The sequence below is a fragment of the Dermacentor variabilis genome, chromosome 2, assembly GCF_050947875.1.
Source record: "Dermacentor variabilis isolate Ectoservices chromosome 2, ASM5094787v1, whole genome shotgun sequence".
Taxonomy (NCBI): Eukaryota; Metazoa; Arthropoda; class Arachnida; order Ixodida; family Ixodidae; genus Dermacentor; species Dermacentor variabilis.
Genome location: NC_134569.1, coordinates 171,896,182 through 171,911,961, shown reverse-complemented (window position 1 = coordinate 171,911,961; position 15,780 = coordinate 171,896,182). Strand labels below are relative to the sequence as shown.

At 48.4% G+C, this 15,780-nt stretch overlaps 1 protein-coding gene across 5 annotated transcripts in view; it reads right to left on the bottom strand.

Moving 5' to 3' along the window:
* The window catches only part of LOC142572949 (activating molecule in BECN1-regulated autophagy protein 1A-like), a 120,037-nt gene extending 106,078 nt beyond the window's left edge, over positions 1 to 13,959 (bottom strand). For all 5 annotated transcript variants that reach the window (XR_012826175.1, XM_075682415.1, XM_075682417.1 and 2 more), the window contains exons 1-3: positions 13,754 to 13,959; positions 6,044 to 6,209; positions 3,873 to 3,931 (exon numbers count right to left, since the gene is read on the bottom strand). Coding sequence is in view for 4 of the 5 variants with exons in the window: in XM_075682415.1 (XP_075538530.1) it covers positions 3,873 to 3,931; positions 6,044 to 6,199 (215 nt within the window). In the remaining variant the exon portion in view is untranslated. The remainder of the gene's footprint in view (positions 1 to 3,872; positions 3,932 to 6,043; positions 6,210 to 13,753) is intronic.
* Positions 13,960 to 15,780: the final 1,821 nt, after the last annotated feature.

Here is a 15,780-nt window from a genome sequence, read left to right as displayed (position 1 = left end):
CCCAGCGTTGAGTACTTGGGACATGTCATTTCCCAGGTAGGCCTAGCCCCGGCTCCCCGCATAGTTGATGCTGTGCTCAAGGCACCTAAGCCCCAGAACAAGAAGGAGCTTCAGAGCTACCTGGGCCTCATCAACTTCTACAGGAGTTTTCTGCCGAACCTGTCGCACCATCTACAGCCGCTCCATCTTCTGCTTTGAGATGGTCAACAATGGGTCTGGAAGAAGGAGCAGGACCAGGCCTTCCAGCGCAGCAAGCAGCTAATCACCAAGGCTCCAGTGCTGGTGCACTTCAATCCTGCTAAGCCTGTTGTCCTTACCGTAGATGCGTCGCCGTACGGTGTGGGAGCCGTCCTGGCACACCGGGACAAAGATGGCCAGGAACACCCTGTGTCGTTTGCTTCTTGACGGCTTCATGCTGCAGGGCAATGTTACAGCCAGCTGGACAAGGAAGGTTTGGCCCTCATGTTCGGTGTCGAATGCTTCCATCAGTATCTGTGGGGCCGGAAGTTCGAGGCGGCCACGGACCACAAGCCGCTGTTGGGGCTGCTGGGGCCCGACAAGGCAGTTCCTGTGCAAGCATCACCTTGGGTGGTACACTGGGCCTTGAGGCTGGCAGCTTACAGTTACCAGCTGGTTTACCGTCCGGGAAAGGACCTGGGACCTGCTGATGCCCTGAGCCGCCTGCCCCTGTTCAAGAACCTGCAGAAGTGTTCATGCTGGAACACGCGTACCCGGAGGTGTTCTCCAGATCTGCGGTATCTCAAGCAACCAGCCGGGATCCGGTCCTGTCTCAGGTGGCCAAAGCGGTGTCCCGTGGAGGGGAATTGGTGCAACAGGCCTATAGCCACAAGGCCGCTGAGCTGAGCTTGCAGCAGGGCTGCCTACTGTGGGGTTCTAGGGTGGTGATCCCACAAAGTCTCCAATCCAGGGTTCTGCAGTTGCTGCACGCAGGTCATCCTGGCGTAGAAAAGGCCAAGATGGTGGCCCGGTCCCATGTTTGATGGCCTGGCCTGGACCAGGACATTGCTCACTTGGTGCAGAGCTGCCAAATCTGCCAGGAGCATCAGCGAGCTTCGCATCATGTGGAGATCACCCCCTGGCCGTTTTCACAGAGACCCTGGTCCCGCCCACATGTGGATTTTGGGGGACCCTTCAAGGGCCATTACTTCCTGGTGGTGGTGGACGCCTTTTCGAAGTGGGTGGAGGTTCTACCTGTCACCACTCCATCAGCATCGCGACCATTGCAGCGCTACAACAGGTCTTCGCCGCCCAGAGGTTTCCGGATGTCGTCGTCTCCCACAATGGTCCTGCCTACGCCAGCGCAGAGTACTTGGCCTGGCTGTCGAAGAACGGAATCCGCCGGATGATGGTTCCACCGTACCACCATGCTTCAAATGGTGCAGCCGAGCGGGTGGTGCAAACCATCAAAGACAAGCTCAAGAAGAGCCAGACTGGGGATTTCCGGACTCGGATTGCCCAGATACTGTTTCAGTACCGGACCACGCCCCACGATGTCACTGGCCGTGCCCCCTGTGAGCTCCTGCTGGGTCGGATGGTCAAGACCCCTTGGACGTCTTGCATCCAAACCTCTGATCCACAGTCCCGGGCTTTTGCCAGAGTCGGGAGCTCCAGTTTTCGCCAGGAACTTCCGTCCTGGCCCACCCTGGTCTGCCGGACAGGTGGTGTCTCCTGCCAGCGCCTCATCGCTGCTCGTCCGCATGCCAGATGGGGCCATGTGGCACAGACACGCCGACCATGTCAGGCCTCGCCTCGAGACCTGGCCAGCACCCTCGACTGCCACTTCTGAGTTCCAGCCCGCAGCAGGACTAGCGGCAGCACCAGTCGCTTCCAGCGGAGCACCACCCACCTCGGAGGCGGCAACCGTAGCCAGTGGTGCGGCACCCGTTGGACCGTGTCGAGCCCAGCACCACTCACAAGGCCGACCACTACGGAACCTGCAGATGGAGCGAGGCTGGCCCAGGCAGTACCCGGCGTTGCCACACCCGACCCATCAACACCGGTGCCCAGGCGGAGCACTCGACGGCGGACGCCACCAGACCGTTACTCGCCTGAATAGTAGGCACCGTCGACTCAGCTAGGGTGGATGCAGAGCCTCGTATTTAAAACATCGATGTTTGTTTTTTCTTTAAAAAACGAACTGGGGTTAAGGGGGTGTAGCAAGCATGTGACGCCACCCAGGCATAATGTTTGTTCGCCGCAAGGCTCGGTGGCCTGCTAAAGCTCGGCAGGCAACCATTGGTCACCGCACCGCAATAAACACCAACGAGCATGGCTGCTCGCCGGTCAGTGATCGTTCAGCACCACCACGCTGTGGAGCGTCCGTCTATCGGAGGGTGCCACAAGCCCTCCCTTGTTCACTACCCGGGGTGGATCATGACAGTGCCATTCTGCAACTTGTGGTATTCAGGCACTGTGTGTGCAATCTTTGCCTCGGGCCGAAGTCAGGGAGCACTCGCAGTTGCAGTGTGCGCTACCACATCACACGGGGCAGCCTGTCCGCGGCGCATTCGGCGCTCCTTTGCCGCCAGAAACGAAGTCAAAAATTTACTTGGGCGGCATCTCGCACAAGAGGCTCTGCGGCGCATGCGACGTGTGGCACTGAGCAGGTCACCACCCTGAATATGTCGAACATTCGAAAAATCGAATAGTAGATATTCAATTGGCGAATGGAATTACTGAAACATTGACTATTCAATTCAGTGATATTCAATATTTGCACACCCCTAATGAAAACTTTTGTTTTCTGAACTATTTCCGAACATTTTCACAGTCGAAATTTCGAGATATCCAGAGTACGGTGCAAAAATGTTTTGAGATAAGAGGCAAGAAAGACATGGAGTTGACCCCGTGCCAGGAAAAAATTCTGACTCAACCAATATGTCAAGATATCAGAATTTGAGTTCACGAGGGTTTACTGTATTAGCAGAGGCTGGAAATGTGAATACCAGGCTGTGTTGAGAGGCTGTGGAGATATTCAGCTTTCTCTCAGATCTCATGAACTGCAAACGTTTGTGGTCGACTGTACATCTTCAAGGGACTGAGAACAGATATTTAAGAACCCAGTTTTTCATGGCGCAAGGATACACTCATCCTAGGAAGAGTTTATATACCTGCAACGGTTACTTCCAAAAGTGCATAGAAGTCCTGCAGGTTGAAATTTTCTATCTTAGCAATTACTCAAAAAAAAAAAAAGAAAGGAGACCCAATGCAAGCAACACTGAGAAGCGAGCATGATGTCTATAGCCCACAAGAAAGCAGAACGATGGGTTGCTTTTGCAGTAGCGAATGCAACTTTCATTAATCACCCGCATTCTGACTTTTTAACCTGCTCTGAAAATAAAATGCTGCAGTAATAAGTTGCTGCAGCTGGGCAATGTGGTGCCCATTTCTGGCTGTGGGTGCAAGTTCTTGCAGCGACACTATGGCTGGCCTCAAAGAACGGGTTACAGCGTGTGCCGTCCCATTTCAGCGGCCATGGCATGTACCTTTTCTATTCATAACAATCAAACACTTAGCTGCACATTGTGTGTCACAGAAAAAAATTTAAGTGTATTGCATTTTTATATTTAAAAATGGCCAAGGAGCCACATAAAAGTCACATGCTACGGCATCCTATTTTTGTCATGCTTTTGCGTAATGAGGCCGCCCAAGGTAATTTTTCGCGATTCATTGGGCATTAAAAATACATCATAAATCTTCATATAATGAGGAAAACAGTACTTGTTTCAGTCAATACGAGACACATTCTTTTCATCAGCGGGGCTATCTCAATTCACATTCTGAACAGTTGTCTGTCCCTTTAACTACGTTGTTTTAACCTAGTGCAATGTCAACGAGAAAATAGAACTCACCAGTCAGGGCTGAATGCCATTAGGAACGTTGACCGAACTGATTGTGGTAGATTACATGCCTGCAAAAGAAAACGTAAAAACAACTGTCTACTGAAGCTCGGCAATTTCTGCAACAAAGTTTTGCAATTGTGAAATTTCATGTCAACCCACATACACACACATGCTCAAAGAGGAAGGTACAGAAAAATGCACAGTGCAGAAGAACACACGTGTGCCAAGCATGTAGTACATAATGCAAACACATACACACATGTGCGCACGTGCAGTTATACAACCAGTTACCACACCTGCACACCGAGACACGTACACACAAAAGCACATATGCATCAACAGACGATGCTATAGCAGTGTGTGGACAGAAAACTTTTGTCTCCAAATTTACCGTGACATGATTATGAGGCTCGCCATAATGGGGAACTTCACATTAAAGGGGTTGGGACACCAAATTTTGAGGCTATAAAAAGCATGTTGTAGGCTGCTTCCGTATGCAAGGACACCCAGAACGAGGTATTGGACTCTGCAAACATTTCAAAATAATTTTAATTCAGCTCCAAAAAGTCGTTAAAAACTCCTTCTCGTAGTCGAGACCCATCGCTAGCGCGGCAGTTATTACGTCACAGAGGAGGAACGAAAATATTGACGTCATAGCACACTAGCACAAAAACGTGACGTATGATGAGTAGCGATGAAATGCCGATTACGGAGCCTGCTGAGCCGAGCGACCGAGCATAATCTCCACTATGACAGAGCTACAGCCATATAGAAATCCTTTCTTAATGCAAAGAAAGCGTGCAGACACGGACACAAGAGGAGAGAAGTGGACAACACGAACGCCGCACGGCGGCCCGCGAATGGCAAACTGCGTGCGGCGAGTTGCCTTGCGTGAGTGTAACACTAACCGGCCGACTCCGAAAGCGACCAGGAATGTGCGGCGTTCGTGTTGTCCGCTTCTCTCCTCGCATAGTCGCATAGTTCGGCAGCTCGGAGCGGTCTGTCGTTCGCTTGGCCTTTCCCGATGTGAGGGCCCGTCCACGTTGCCGGCACGGAAACTCGCCGCACGCCGTTTGCCGTTCGCGGGCGCCCGTGCGACGGCGGTTTTGCTCGCGAACGGCGAGATTTCCTTGCCGTAGAGAGGACGGGCCCGGGACCCATTTGTGCGGCAGCCGTACGGCGAAGCGGCCAATCAGCGACCGAGGAGTGGTCAATCTGACACCGACGGCAGCTTCACCGCCTCTCATCGTTCAGCGCCGCCGATATCGTCGCTAGGCCTTTTCCGGTTCACTCAAAGCTAAACGGCGCTTCGGAATGAATCACCGACTCTCACAAGCCGCAATAATTTCTTACCGTTCTTGTCGCTCTTCGCAATAATTATAATAATCGTGACATGCACTTCGAATCACCAATTGTTGACCTCTGCTAGCAGAGCACGCGTATGCGCGAGCAGACGACGTAGCATAGTTTTACGTCACTATTTTTTGTGGCCCACGTGAGCAAGCCATGTTGCGTTTCCTCCTCTGTGACGTCATAGCATCCCCCGGAGCCCAGAAACCGAAACCGAAATCGCTCGGTATAATAATGCTATTATTAAATTATTTATCGGATATATATGAATCCCGCTGTGTGTATCGTGCTCCCTGAAGCATGACGCTACGTTTGAATCAACAAACGCATGAACGAAAATTTTGATGTCTCCACCCCTTTAATCTTGACCACCAGAGTTTCCTTAACGTGCGCCTGGTGCACAGTACACAGGCGTTCTTGCATTTCCCCCTCATCAAAATACAGCTGTGGCAGCCGGTATTTGATCCTGTGCCCTCAAGCTTAGCAGTGCAACAGAAAAGTGTCGTGAAGAGGGTCGAATGCCAGCTACAAACACTGAAGCATATAGCTTGAGGAGCTTGCCCACTCGGCGTCACGACGAGCTCATGCACACAAATGCAAACACACACCGCATGATCACAAGTACTTTCTTAAAGTGCTTTACTAGTAAATTTTACTATTACTAATGATAATTTTTGGCTGATCATCGGTCTGAAAACCAAGTAAAGTGCGCCATGCAGGTCTTCACACTGGACACAAACGTTGGCGCAAAAACCAGTTTTACACAGTGATCCCATGTATCACTTGCTTGCGTTCACTCTATTCTGCCACTATCCCATGACTATGCTCACCGTCTCCTCCAGCTCATAGTGGGCCGCCCGGTCCTCGGCGACACAGTCGAAGGACAGCGCATGTGTCGGCTGCCGCGGTCCATAGCCTAGCTCACGATGGAGCAGCAGCGTCACCGCGCTGCCCGGGCAGCGCGCCCGCCGCCGCTCTGCCCACATAGTGGGGCACCTGCAGAAGATGGCGAGACGGGTGCTGTTGATCGGTTCACATGGTTCAACGCCCCGAAGCAACGCTGGGACGATATGAGAGATGCCACAGCTGTAGGTTCTAAATTAAATTCAACCGCTTGGGGGTTTAACATACATTGTCTAGATTTGCACACTTTTCCACAATCGAATTGCGACCACCCAGCTAAGAACTGAAGCAGCATCCTCGTGCTCATCAGCAGAACACCTTGGCCACTAAGCCACAACGGTGTGTGTGCGTGAGAAGGCATGTATATTGACATAAAATGCCGACAACGAATTCACCCAAAAGTCACAGCAAGCAACGAAGACAGACAGGCATCTAGAAAAAAAAAAGATGTCACGGCGAATTGCACCAGTCACTTTGGAAATGTTATGCAAGTTTTTGAGTGGGACGGTGATGCGATGTCACAATTCCATAATTATCAGTAGCACGAACAGGACAAGACAAGAGGGAGACAGGACCAGGTGTCTGTGTCCTTGTTTCATCCTGCTTCTTCATTATTAATACACACCAACAAGCCTGTCAAAGCATCTTGCTGGACTCGCTTTCACAATTCCAAATGTGTTCAAAAAGAACATAATGTAACAAGGTGAAGAGTTAGACAAATTGGTATGCGATTAAGTTTGGCGTTAATCAAGAGCAAGATGCAACAAGCACTAGAAGACTAGTTCCCTGGGTCAGCTTGTCCAGTTGTAAACTGCTTTGTGTCTTCTCCTGGATTCCTCTCTCGAACATAATGCTGCTCCCTAGATCTACAGTAACGTTAGCAGACAGGGGCAGTTGAGAAACTGCGTAGGCTAGGCTCACCACAAAAGCGACGTGGCCCCTCACTAACACCTAAATATTGGCGGCACTCCCATCGAAATGAGCTCTGTTTATGTGACGTGTGCTCAATACATTGTCTACGTTTGCCAGCAGTCTGCGTACGTTTGCAAGAGCAGAACTACACAACACGGTCACCTGTTCTGGCTTGCAGGGACTGAAAGTGCAAACCGCACTGAGTAACAGCAAGGTCATTCTTTAAAACTGTTCACTAATGATGAACATGTTCCTCTTTACAACAGAAAGCACACATCTGCAGATGTGTGCTAGTTTAGAGGAACCTGTTGGGCAAGCTGGCGCATATTAACATGTTTAACTGCACAAACAAACCATCACAGAGAGAGCAAACAAGGACAGGAGCAGACTTGCAACTGATTTTTATTCCACAATAATCACATAGGTACGCTGAGCATGCACAACAAGACAAAATCACCAAAAAAATAGGTAACCTAACTACACTCATAAATAAACCTCATCTCACTGTTGTGCAGACAAACTTCGGTGTCGCTGACACAACCATATCCCTTCTTTCTTAATTCGTGTAACTTTCCTGCACAGCTATCTTGCCCTGACACAAAATCTACACTTCCTTCAGGATCGGCTTACACGGCCACGCCAAAAAGTGGGGAAGGTGCCCACTCACTTTATTCCCAATTTGCAATTCATGCTCATGCAACTCTACATTCACGCACCTTCCTGTTTGGCCTACGCAGACTTTGCCATGACAGAGGAATCTAATATACTACTCCAACAGTGCAATCTACGTACGAATCAATGTGCTTTACTCCGCATCCTTGGGACCTATTGTACTTTTTCCAGCAACCTTGCCGGGAGCCGAAAATGCCCCCTCAACCCCATATCATTCCATAACCTTTCTTAAGTTGTGGGAAGTCTTGCGAACATAAGGCACAACTTTAGGTTTTTGATCTTTGCGTTGCCTTGCAGCTTCCCCCACATTGTTTTCTGTTTTATTCTCTTTAAGCCCTGCCTCCGCTACTGCTGAAATGACTGATTGCGGGAAACCAGCTTCTTCTAACTGAATTGTCATATGAAATGTAGTATGACGGTTTATTATAATACACTAATGTCTTGTGCAATCGAGGTCGCAAAGCTATTACGTGACACTGATCGCAGGCACTCTGACAGACACAAGAGCGTTTTCTTTGTCCTTTTATTCACTACAGCAAGAGTTGTGATGGTCGTTGGTCACAGAGTTCCTCGGGGAGGAGCTGTTACAGCCTACTCTGTTGCGATGGCACAAGGGCCTGCAGGACTGTGCGTTTCAGGTTGTCGTATGGTGTGGCCAAATGCGTACCCATTAGCAGGTCTATGACATTGGCGATGTCGGAGGGTAGCACAGAGACGATGTACAAGTAGTTTGCTGTATTAGCCTGGGTTTAAAATGGGTCTCTACTTGCATATACCAAACTTGGGGATTCCTGGGCTAAAAGCAGGGAAGCTGAAGCTCTGTGGTGATGATAGGAGACATAAAATCCACCATCTCTATCAGCAGGAGTAGGGGCAGCGTCATCCATGGCTTGTGTTAGAAAAAAAACGTAAATGTCCTGTGTCACCACTTGTTGGGAGCTCGGTTTAGCGGAGGCAAGGAATACATGTTTTGACAGGTTGAGAATTGAGAGTTGACTGGCTTTAAAGGGACACTAAAGGTTACCAGAAACTCAAGTTAAAGTGGTAGAGCAATGTTCTAGAACGTCTAAGGCGTCAATATAATCGCGAACAGAGCTTTAATAACCGAGAAATTGAGGTAAATGCATGACACGATTTGAGACCCTCCAGCGACATTCCGGTACTAGCCCGATGACGAAAGGACTCCTCATAATTTGTGTTACTAATACTCAACTACTCGTATTAAAAATATCATTTCATTCGATTATAAGACGGAAAAAAATGCTACTTGTCTACGTCTATTCGATTCTAAGAAAAAATAACATTTTGACGTTACCCTTCAGAAATATGAGTTTTCGAAAGGTTTCGTTTTCGCTCGACTCTGCGCGCTCGACCCTGCGCCGCGCACGCTTTGGAGTTTCAGTAGTTTCGTTATCGCGTCGTGCTGTGAGGGTTCTGCTGGCTCGCGAAACTTTCATTTGGAACAAGCAGCGAAAATGCCACGTCCATGTGATGTCGCGGGAAGCCCTCGTTGCTTTCCCGCTCCGGAGAGCCGGTGTCGACGCCGTCGTAGTACGCAACGACGCCGGCAGTGCGAGCCCTTAGCAGCAGGTCGCGCTCGTCGGTGCTCAAATCGCTGAAGTTGAGCCCACCATCGCGAGCCAAGCTGTAGGTGTCAGGGTCCATTGCGACGAGCGTCGAAGTTAGCGTCATAGAATGAAGTACCAGCTTATGGGCGTCTTGCGCTGGAGTTTGAGGTATAGTAGCGGCGCCTGGTGGCGGTGCGGGAAACGACATCTGGGTCGTGCCAGCTTGGGTCGTATTGAGCCCTGGCTGTGGCGAAGCACGTTTCTAGGCCGAGTTTTGCGTCAATTCGCACATTTTTATGCCCTGTTGCGAGTGCGAAAAGGCTCGTCGCTTCTCACAGACCACGCCGACCACACTGCGAGCTCGCCGCAGCCTATAGTTTAACGAAAACGGACTCTCCGTGTGCCGTGGGACGTAATGTGGGACGTAATTCGTTTCTCCTTCCGCTAGCCACCATACTCCCGCTTTCGCTCTGCTGTCGGCTCTGTCTTGGCTCTGTTTCTGGCCGCGCGTTCGCGTTTTGCGCAGAAAAGCCGTAGCGCCGTCTGCGGACGCCGTTCTACTCCCCGATGGCGCAACGTCACTATGAGACCATGATGTCAGTACTCCTCGATCGGATGGCGGGCGATTTGAACTGCACTAGAGGTACGCGGACGCTTCAGAATGCATTTTCTCTTAAAATAAGTCTCTCCTTGGCACGAAACAAGCGTTTCGAGGTTTCTGTGATGGTATTTCAACAGTTTACGTTGACTTAATAGTAACCTTTAGTGTCCCTTTATTCAAAAGTAAAAGCAGGTTTGCCGAGTGGCTGTGGTGGCATCTTAGCCGAGTGGCCATATCGGTTCTCAGAAAGAGCAAGGGGCAATGACCTCAACAGCGAAGCACAGCAAAATGATGGACAGTCGCTACACACTAATTCAGAATGAACCTCGGGACAGACCAGTGCAAATGAACAATGGTCCCTTCCCATCCTACATTTCTTGTTTCTTTACACTGACATGAAAACAAAACTTACATTTACAAGTACATCTTAAAGCGAATAGCTCTTCCTGGCTCTTTCTCGCTTACTCGGGTAATTCACTTGCGTTGGCAATCATTGTCAATGGTTTCTGCACAATTTTTTATCGTAACTCTTTGATCCACCTTTGTTTGGACAGTACACTTAGCCCAAGTTTCAGGCAAAAGTGAAATTTGGAGGCAACCTTTAAGCCAACCCTCTGTAAGACAATGGGACGTGTACGCCCCAATTTATTGTGTGCTCAATAACACTTCTCAGCAGCAGAGGGGCACTTTCATCTCATTTGTTTGGAGCTGCCTTCTATATTAAGGTTTCGAGAATTCACATGACAACAGTTTTGGGAATGAGTACTAACTGACGACAAGTGTGCAAAATCTCAAATATGTTTTTCGTTGTTGAGACGCTTACTAGTCCAACATCTGCGCGCAAGAAAATTCTCAAGATGTGCGATAAGTTATTCCTCATTTAGATTTACACCTTTAGCTCACAATAAGCACCCATTTTTGCATCTTGAAGTGACAGCTGGTACGCAAAACTTACCCTTGTGAATACACATGCAAGAGCATACACATGGAAATAGGCGCCGATGCCACCGGTGTTCAACGCTCTGGCAAAATGCGCACAAAACATTTTGTTTATGACCTCAGCTGTGTCACTTTGTCCGTCATGCTTTGGCGTGCTTTATCGGGGAAGTGGTTGCATATAATTTTTCAGTGAGACTGTCGAAGGTCAGTGGGTCAAGTACGTCCCACTTCTTAAAACTAAACGGCTTGTTGTACAGAAGTGTAATTAGTTGCAAACTACTCCTTAGCACCCCATTTACTTAGACCACACAAATTTCCTCCTTTAGTTCACAAGGGAAATGGTCAGAAACAATTCTGCATTGAAACCATAGAGGGTCAATGGGACATACGCATCCCATTTTCTGAAAGTCTATTTGGTGTCAGAGTGACAAATATGTACGTTTGTTCAAGACTATATAGCTTGGCGTAGAGAAGTGAAATTTGTTGGAAGCCATTTCTAAGCACCTCATTTTCCCATACCACGCAATAAAATTTAAGAGTTCTGTAAAAAAAAATATGTGCCTTCCTCTAAAGGACTAAGGAGCTGGTAAAGAATGCTTCCAAAGCTTGCCTACAAGGCAAGGACTGGTGTTTTTCTAGAAGTCAGTTTTCAGGCATAACACGACTGTTAACATTACAAACATTGCGGAAGAGAGCAACACATGTTAGTGAATGTGCAGCTCTATAATTTGCTGCCACAGGCATCTGATGAGTGAAGCATCAACATTGGACAATGATGACGAAGAAAATATGAGGATTAGTGCCAGCTTCCAACTGCCGTAGTTAATATTGTAGCAACCGACTGAAGCCACGAAAACTCGAGAAACTGAAAGAGCAATGAAAAAGACCAAGGAAACATGACAATGAAAAAAAATATATATATCCCTGTACACACGTGCCCATGCTTTCCAAAAAACAGCAATTCCTTCTCTAGCAGCCCTGTGAAAAGCTTGGCTGATACAGTCCTGCTGGCCCGTTAACATAGCCAGCAGCATAGGAAAAGGGTATTCTGTTGACAGCTTGGTACATGCTATCTACATACCGTGTACAATGCTCAACCTTCCATCAACCACCTGCCTACTTTAGAACAGCTGTCCTCTGCCTGTTCTTCCAGCTTGGAGCTGAAAAAACAACTGAGTCCTCTTGCCTAGCTTTTTTATGCAGCACAAGATGCAGTGCATGTATGGGATGACTGCAATTCTGACATGCCTACAGGCATCGCTCGCAGCGACCTGCCCACCTTTGGCAAGTCTTTTACCTTCCTGTGAATCGGTTCCACAACTGACGTGAGCAGTGCTTGTGAATAATGAGCCATATGAAGCTGCTGCACTTGTTCCTGGAAGCTGATATTCATGTGGCAATGGCAAGATGTTGCAATGTCTTGCACATTCGCTAAGTTTGTGAGAATAATGACCCTCTTGCCATACACTGATGTGCAAGGGCAACAGTGGTTTCTAAGCTCAAGGCTCGTATTTGTTATCCTTAGAATGTAGAGGCATCCATGCACAAAGATGAATTTTTTTTTCTTCATTGTGATGTTTCTTGGCACTTCTAGCTTTCATCTGTAGTTTGAAGTTAGCGTTTGCCCTCGTGCCCTGTTTGTCTTCGTGTAACGGTCGCTCTGCACACATAACATGCAACACTAATTAGCCCAATCGACAGCACTGGTAAGAACACAGGCTTCTAGCATGGCAGCAATATTTCCTCTACGTTGGCACTGAAACATCACAGAAATGAGTGATTGAAAACATGCACGCAGGTTCATTTACCAAACGGGCATTAGAAATTTCAAGTTCACAGCAGTCACACAGAGCTATCATGTACATATTTTGCTTGAACACAAGCAAGCATAGTGAGTAAACACGTAAACCTGACCTGTGAAACAACCAACAATTCATACACAATTTTCTCTGTTGTGTTTGGATCGTTGCTTACATTTTTTTATATGAATGATTTTGGCATTTTTGTGTCGGCCAGAAAGACGCTTCAATGCCTTGGCAACGAAGTACTATTGCTTGATATGCACTTATGGTACCTGTTCACTTGAAGTTCTCTTTTCCGAGTTAGAAAATCCCGGGTCTCGCCAATATACAACGGCGCAGCTTGTCATACAAACGCACCAAGGCGTTGCCGTGTGTATGTGACAGCCAAATACCCCACGATGGAATTCTTGAATGAGCGGAAGCAGCGAAACTGACGAGCTAAGCCGTCCTGACAAGATTCCGCACGAAGACCCGAGCGTTGCGTGTGTTCCGTGGGGCCACCGCAAGCAAGCAGCTGCCCGGATTAAGGCGGGTCAGATCGTGCTCACCCAGCGTCACGATCTCGCGACTTCACGGTTCGTTCGGCCGAAGTCGCAGTCAGGGATAGCCGCCGACTCTGGCATCCCCGGTTCGTGTGAGAATCGGCAGCGCAGATGACACCGATGTAGTAGCAGGCAGGGAATCATCCCCGAAAAGCTAACGACCTCGAGTGCGTTATCCTATTTACGTCACTGATTAATCGAGGTACGTCATACAAACGCGAAGTAAGAGAAGGAGGAGGAGGGAGGTGCACAATGTCCAATCGCTCGCCGTGAACTTTAGTTTCAAGACAAACGTGACCGGCAGTCTATGCAGACAAGACGCCAGACAGCGTCGTGCGTCGCTGCTACAGACACAAGTGATGCATCGTGGTCGACGTGACGCTCACTTCCGTAGCCGCTGCGTCTTGACCGAAAGGAGGCCGAGTTCAAAAATGTTTACAGTGATATGTTAAAGGTGTTATCACGGGACTGCAGCCGCCTACAGAGGTTTACAGCGCATTTATTTCAGCTACTTGCGGTATGTAAATAAAACGGGGCTCGAGAAACTGGCCGAGAAAATGTCAGAGGCAAGTAACCCCCAAGGCAAAACGGGGCGACTTACTTTGCGACGCCACGAAGGTCCTGGAGCTTCCAAGAAACTCCCTGCGCTGTGTACCCACTAATCCATCACTGGTGGCACGTTGAACTTGAACACAGAGTAACAGTGATCTAACGAAATTTACACGGGGCGACTGAACTAGAATACGACTAGTATTTCAGTTGCAATCCGAAGCTCATCACTCATCAAACATGGCCGTCTGCAGCGACCTCTCGCCACCTGACGGTACAAAATGAACGCCTCTGAAGAAAAAAAAATTCTCGTTGACGTAATTTTATAACTTTATCAAAAATTGATTTAGAACCAATTCAGTTACAACAAAACATACCTCAGTTTTGTTACTTTTAATGTATCATAAGCCGATTCAAATCTCCCCGTCAAAGACGGCTCACCCAAGCAATGGGAACGAATCTCAAAGGTCATGCTTTCTATACTACAAGCGTCAGAAGCATGAAGAAGCGATTTAAAATATGGAAGCATTTCATTTATAATAAAAATTCAATTCTAGGCTTCTGCGTGCCAAAACCACCATTACCTAAAATGTTAACAGACAAACCCCAAGACATTTTGGAAAGTTGTCAAACCAAGTAACGCACGCACTGTAACTCTTGTCGATGATATGGGTGAAATCATGCCTGAAACTGAGTGCGCACTCATATTTAACAACGCATTTTCGTCAGTATTTTCTAATGATAATAACGTTCCATTGACTAATGTCCCCTGCAACATAGCTTCTATCATGCCAAGCGTGGTGTTTTATCCTGATGGTGTTTTGCGCATAATTGAAAACCTTAAACTTTCATCCTCAGCAGGCATTGGCGGCGAGGAGTTACGGAGTCGCCATCTATCGGAAGCGCCTCGCTGGCGTAGTATGAGGGATCACGCGGCGCGCTCCTCATAGGTTTTGCTGTCAGCGCTCACTGAAAACAGCACGCGCGAGCTCTCCCGGACATTTCTGTAGGTACTTTCGAAACGAGAGACGTTTTTTACTGTCTAAATAATAATCTTGGGCAAACTGAAAGCACACAATCGTTTACAGACGCTATCGCTTTACCGAATACAGTGAACGCCACTGTGCGCAGTCGCCGCGATGAAGTCTCCCGAACCGGCTTATTGCGTGAAAGGTAAGTAAACGCTGAGAGCAAACTATGTGAAATATGTTCTTATAGTGTTTGTATAACTAAATGGAGCGTAATAGAACGACCCAATGCAGCGATCGCGCAGATTCGCAGCGACCGACTGCGCGTCTACACGCTTGTCCGCGCACTGTTTCGCTTTCTCCGCACGCGCGTTTTCGCACCGTGCCATGAGCTTTAGGCCGCAGAATATGAGCATTTGACAGTATACAAGCAACCATTGTTGCGTGCGAGCTATCAGAGCTTTTCAAAAATAATTTCATTGTAGAGACTTCGACGCCTACAGGGACTGTGATGTGCCGTCGCGACGATTCGATCTTTCTTTTTCTTCTAAATTCTTTGACCTTTAAATATTATTTCTCGAGTTGCGCGACGCACTGTATGTTTATCGGTGTTCTCAGCGTGCAATTTCCCGCTGCTACTTTTTTGTAATCCAGTGCATTAATTCATAACACAAACATGACCACCTGCCATGCTTTTTTTAAATGTGCTTCTTACCGCTGCCTTTCCACTCCACTGAACTTGCCAGTATCTATACACCAGAACACCGTGAATTCAAAGCGCGCCGCCATATTGATGAGCGCTCGTCGCGCCATCTATCGCAAGCGCCGCGAAGTAGCAGGTCTGGGCTGCCACGCCGGGAGATGCGACCCGGCGCATAAGCGAAACTTGGGCTTTTCAGCTGGGCGGAAGGCGTGTGTCGCGTTTTTTCTAACCTGTAATTTTCGCTGTCTCGATCCAATCAAACTTCAAGACCTCATGCAAGTCTGCAATGGCCACACTGAGTGATGTGCAGGCTGCAGAAGCGAATACAGGCAAGTACGATATTACGTTTGTACAAACCGCGCGCTATATGCTAGAACACGTGTGAGCTGTAATATCTCCGCATTTTTG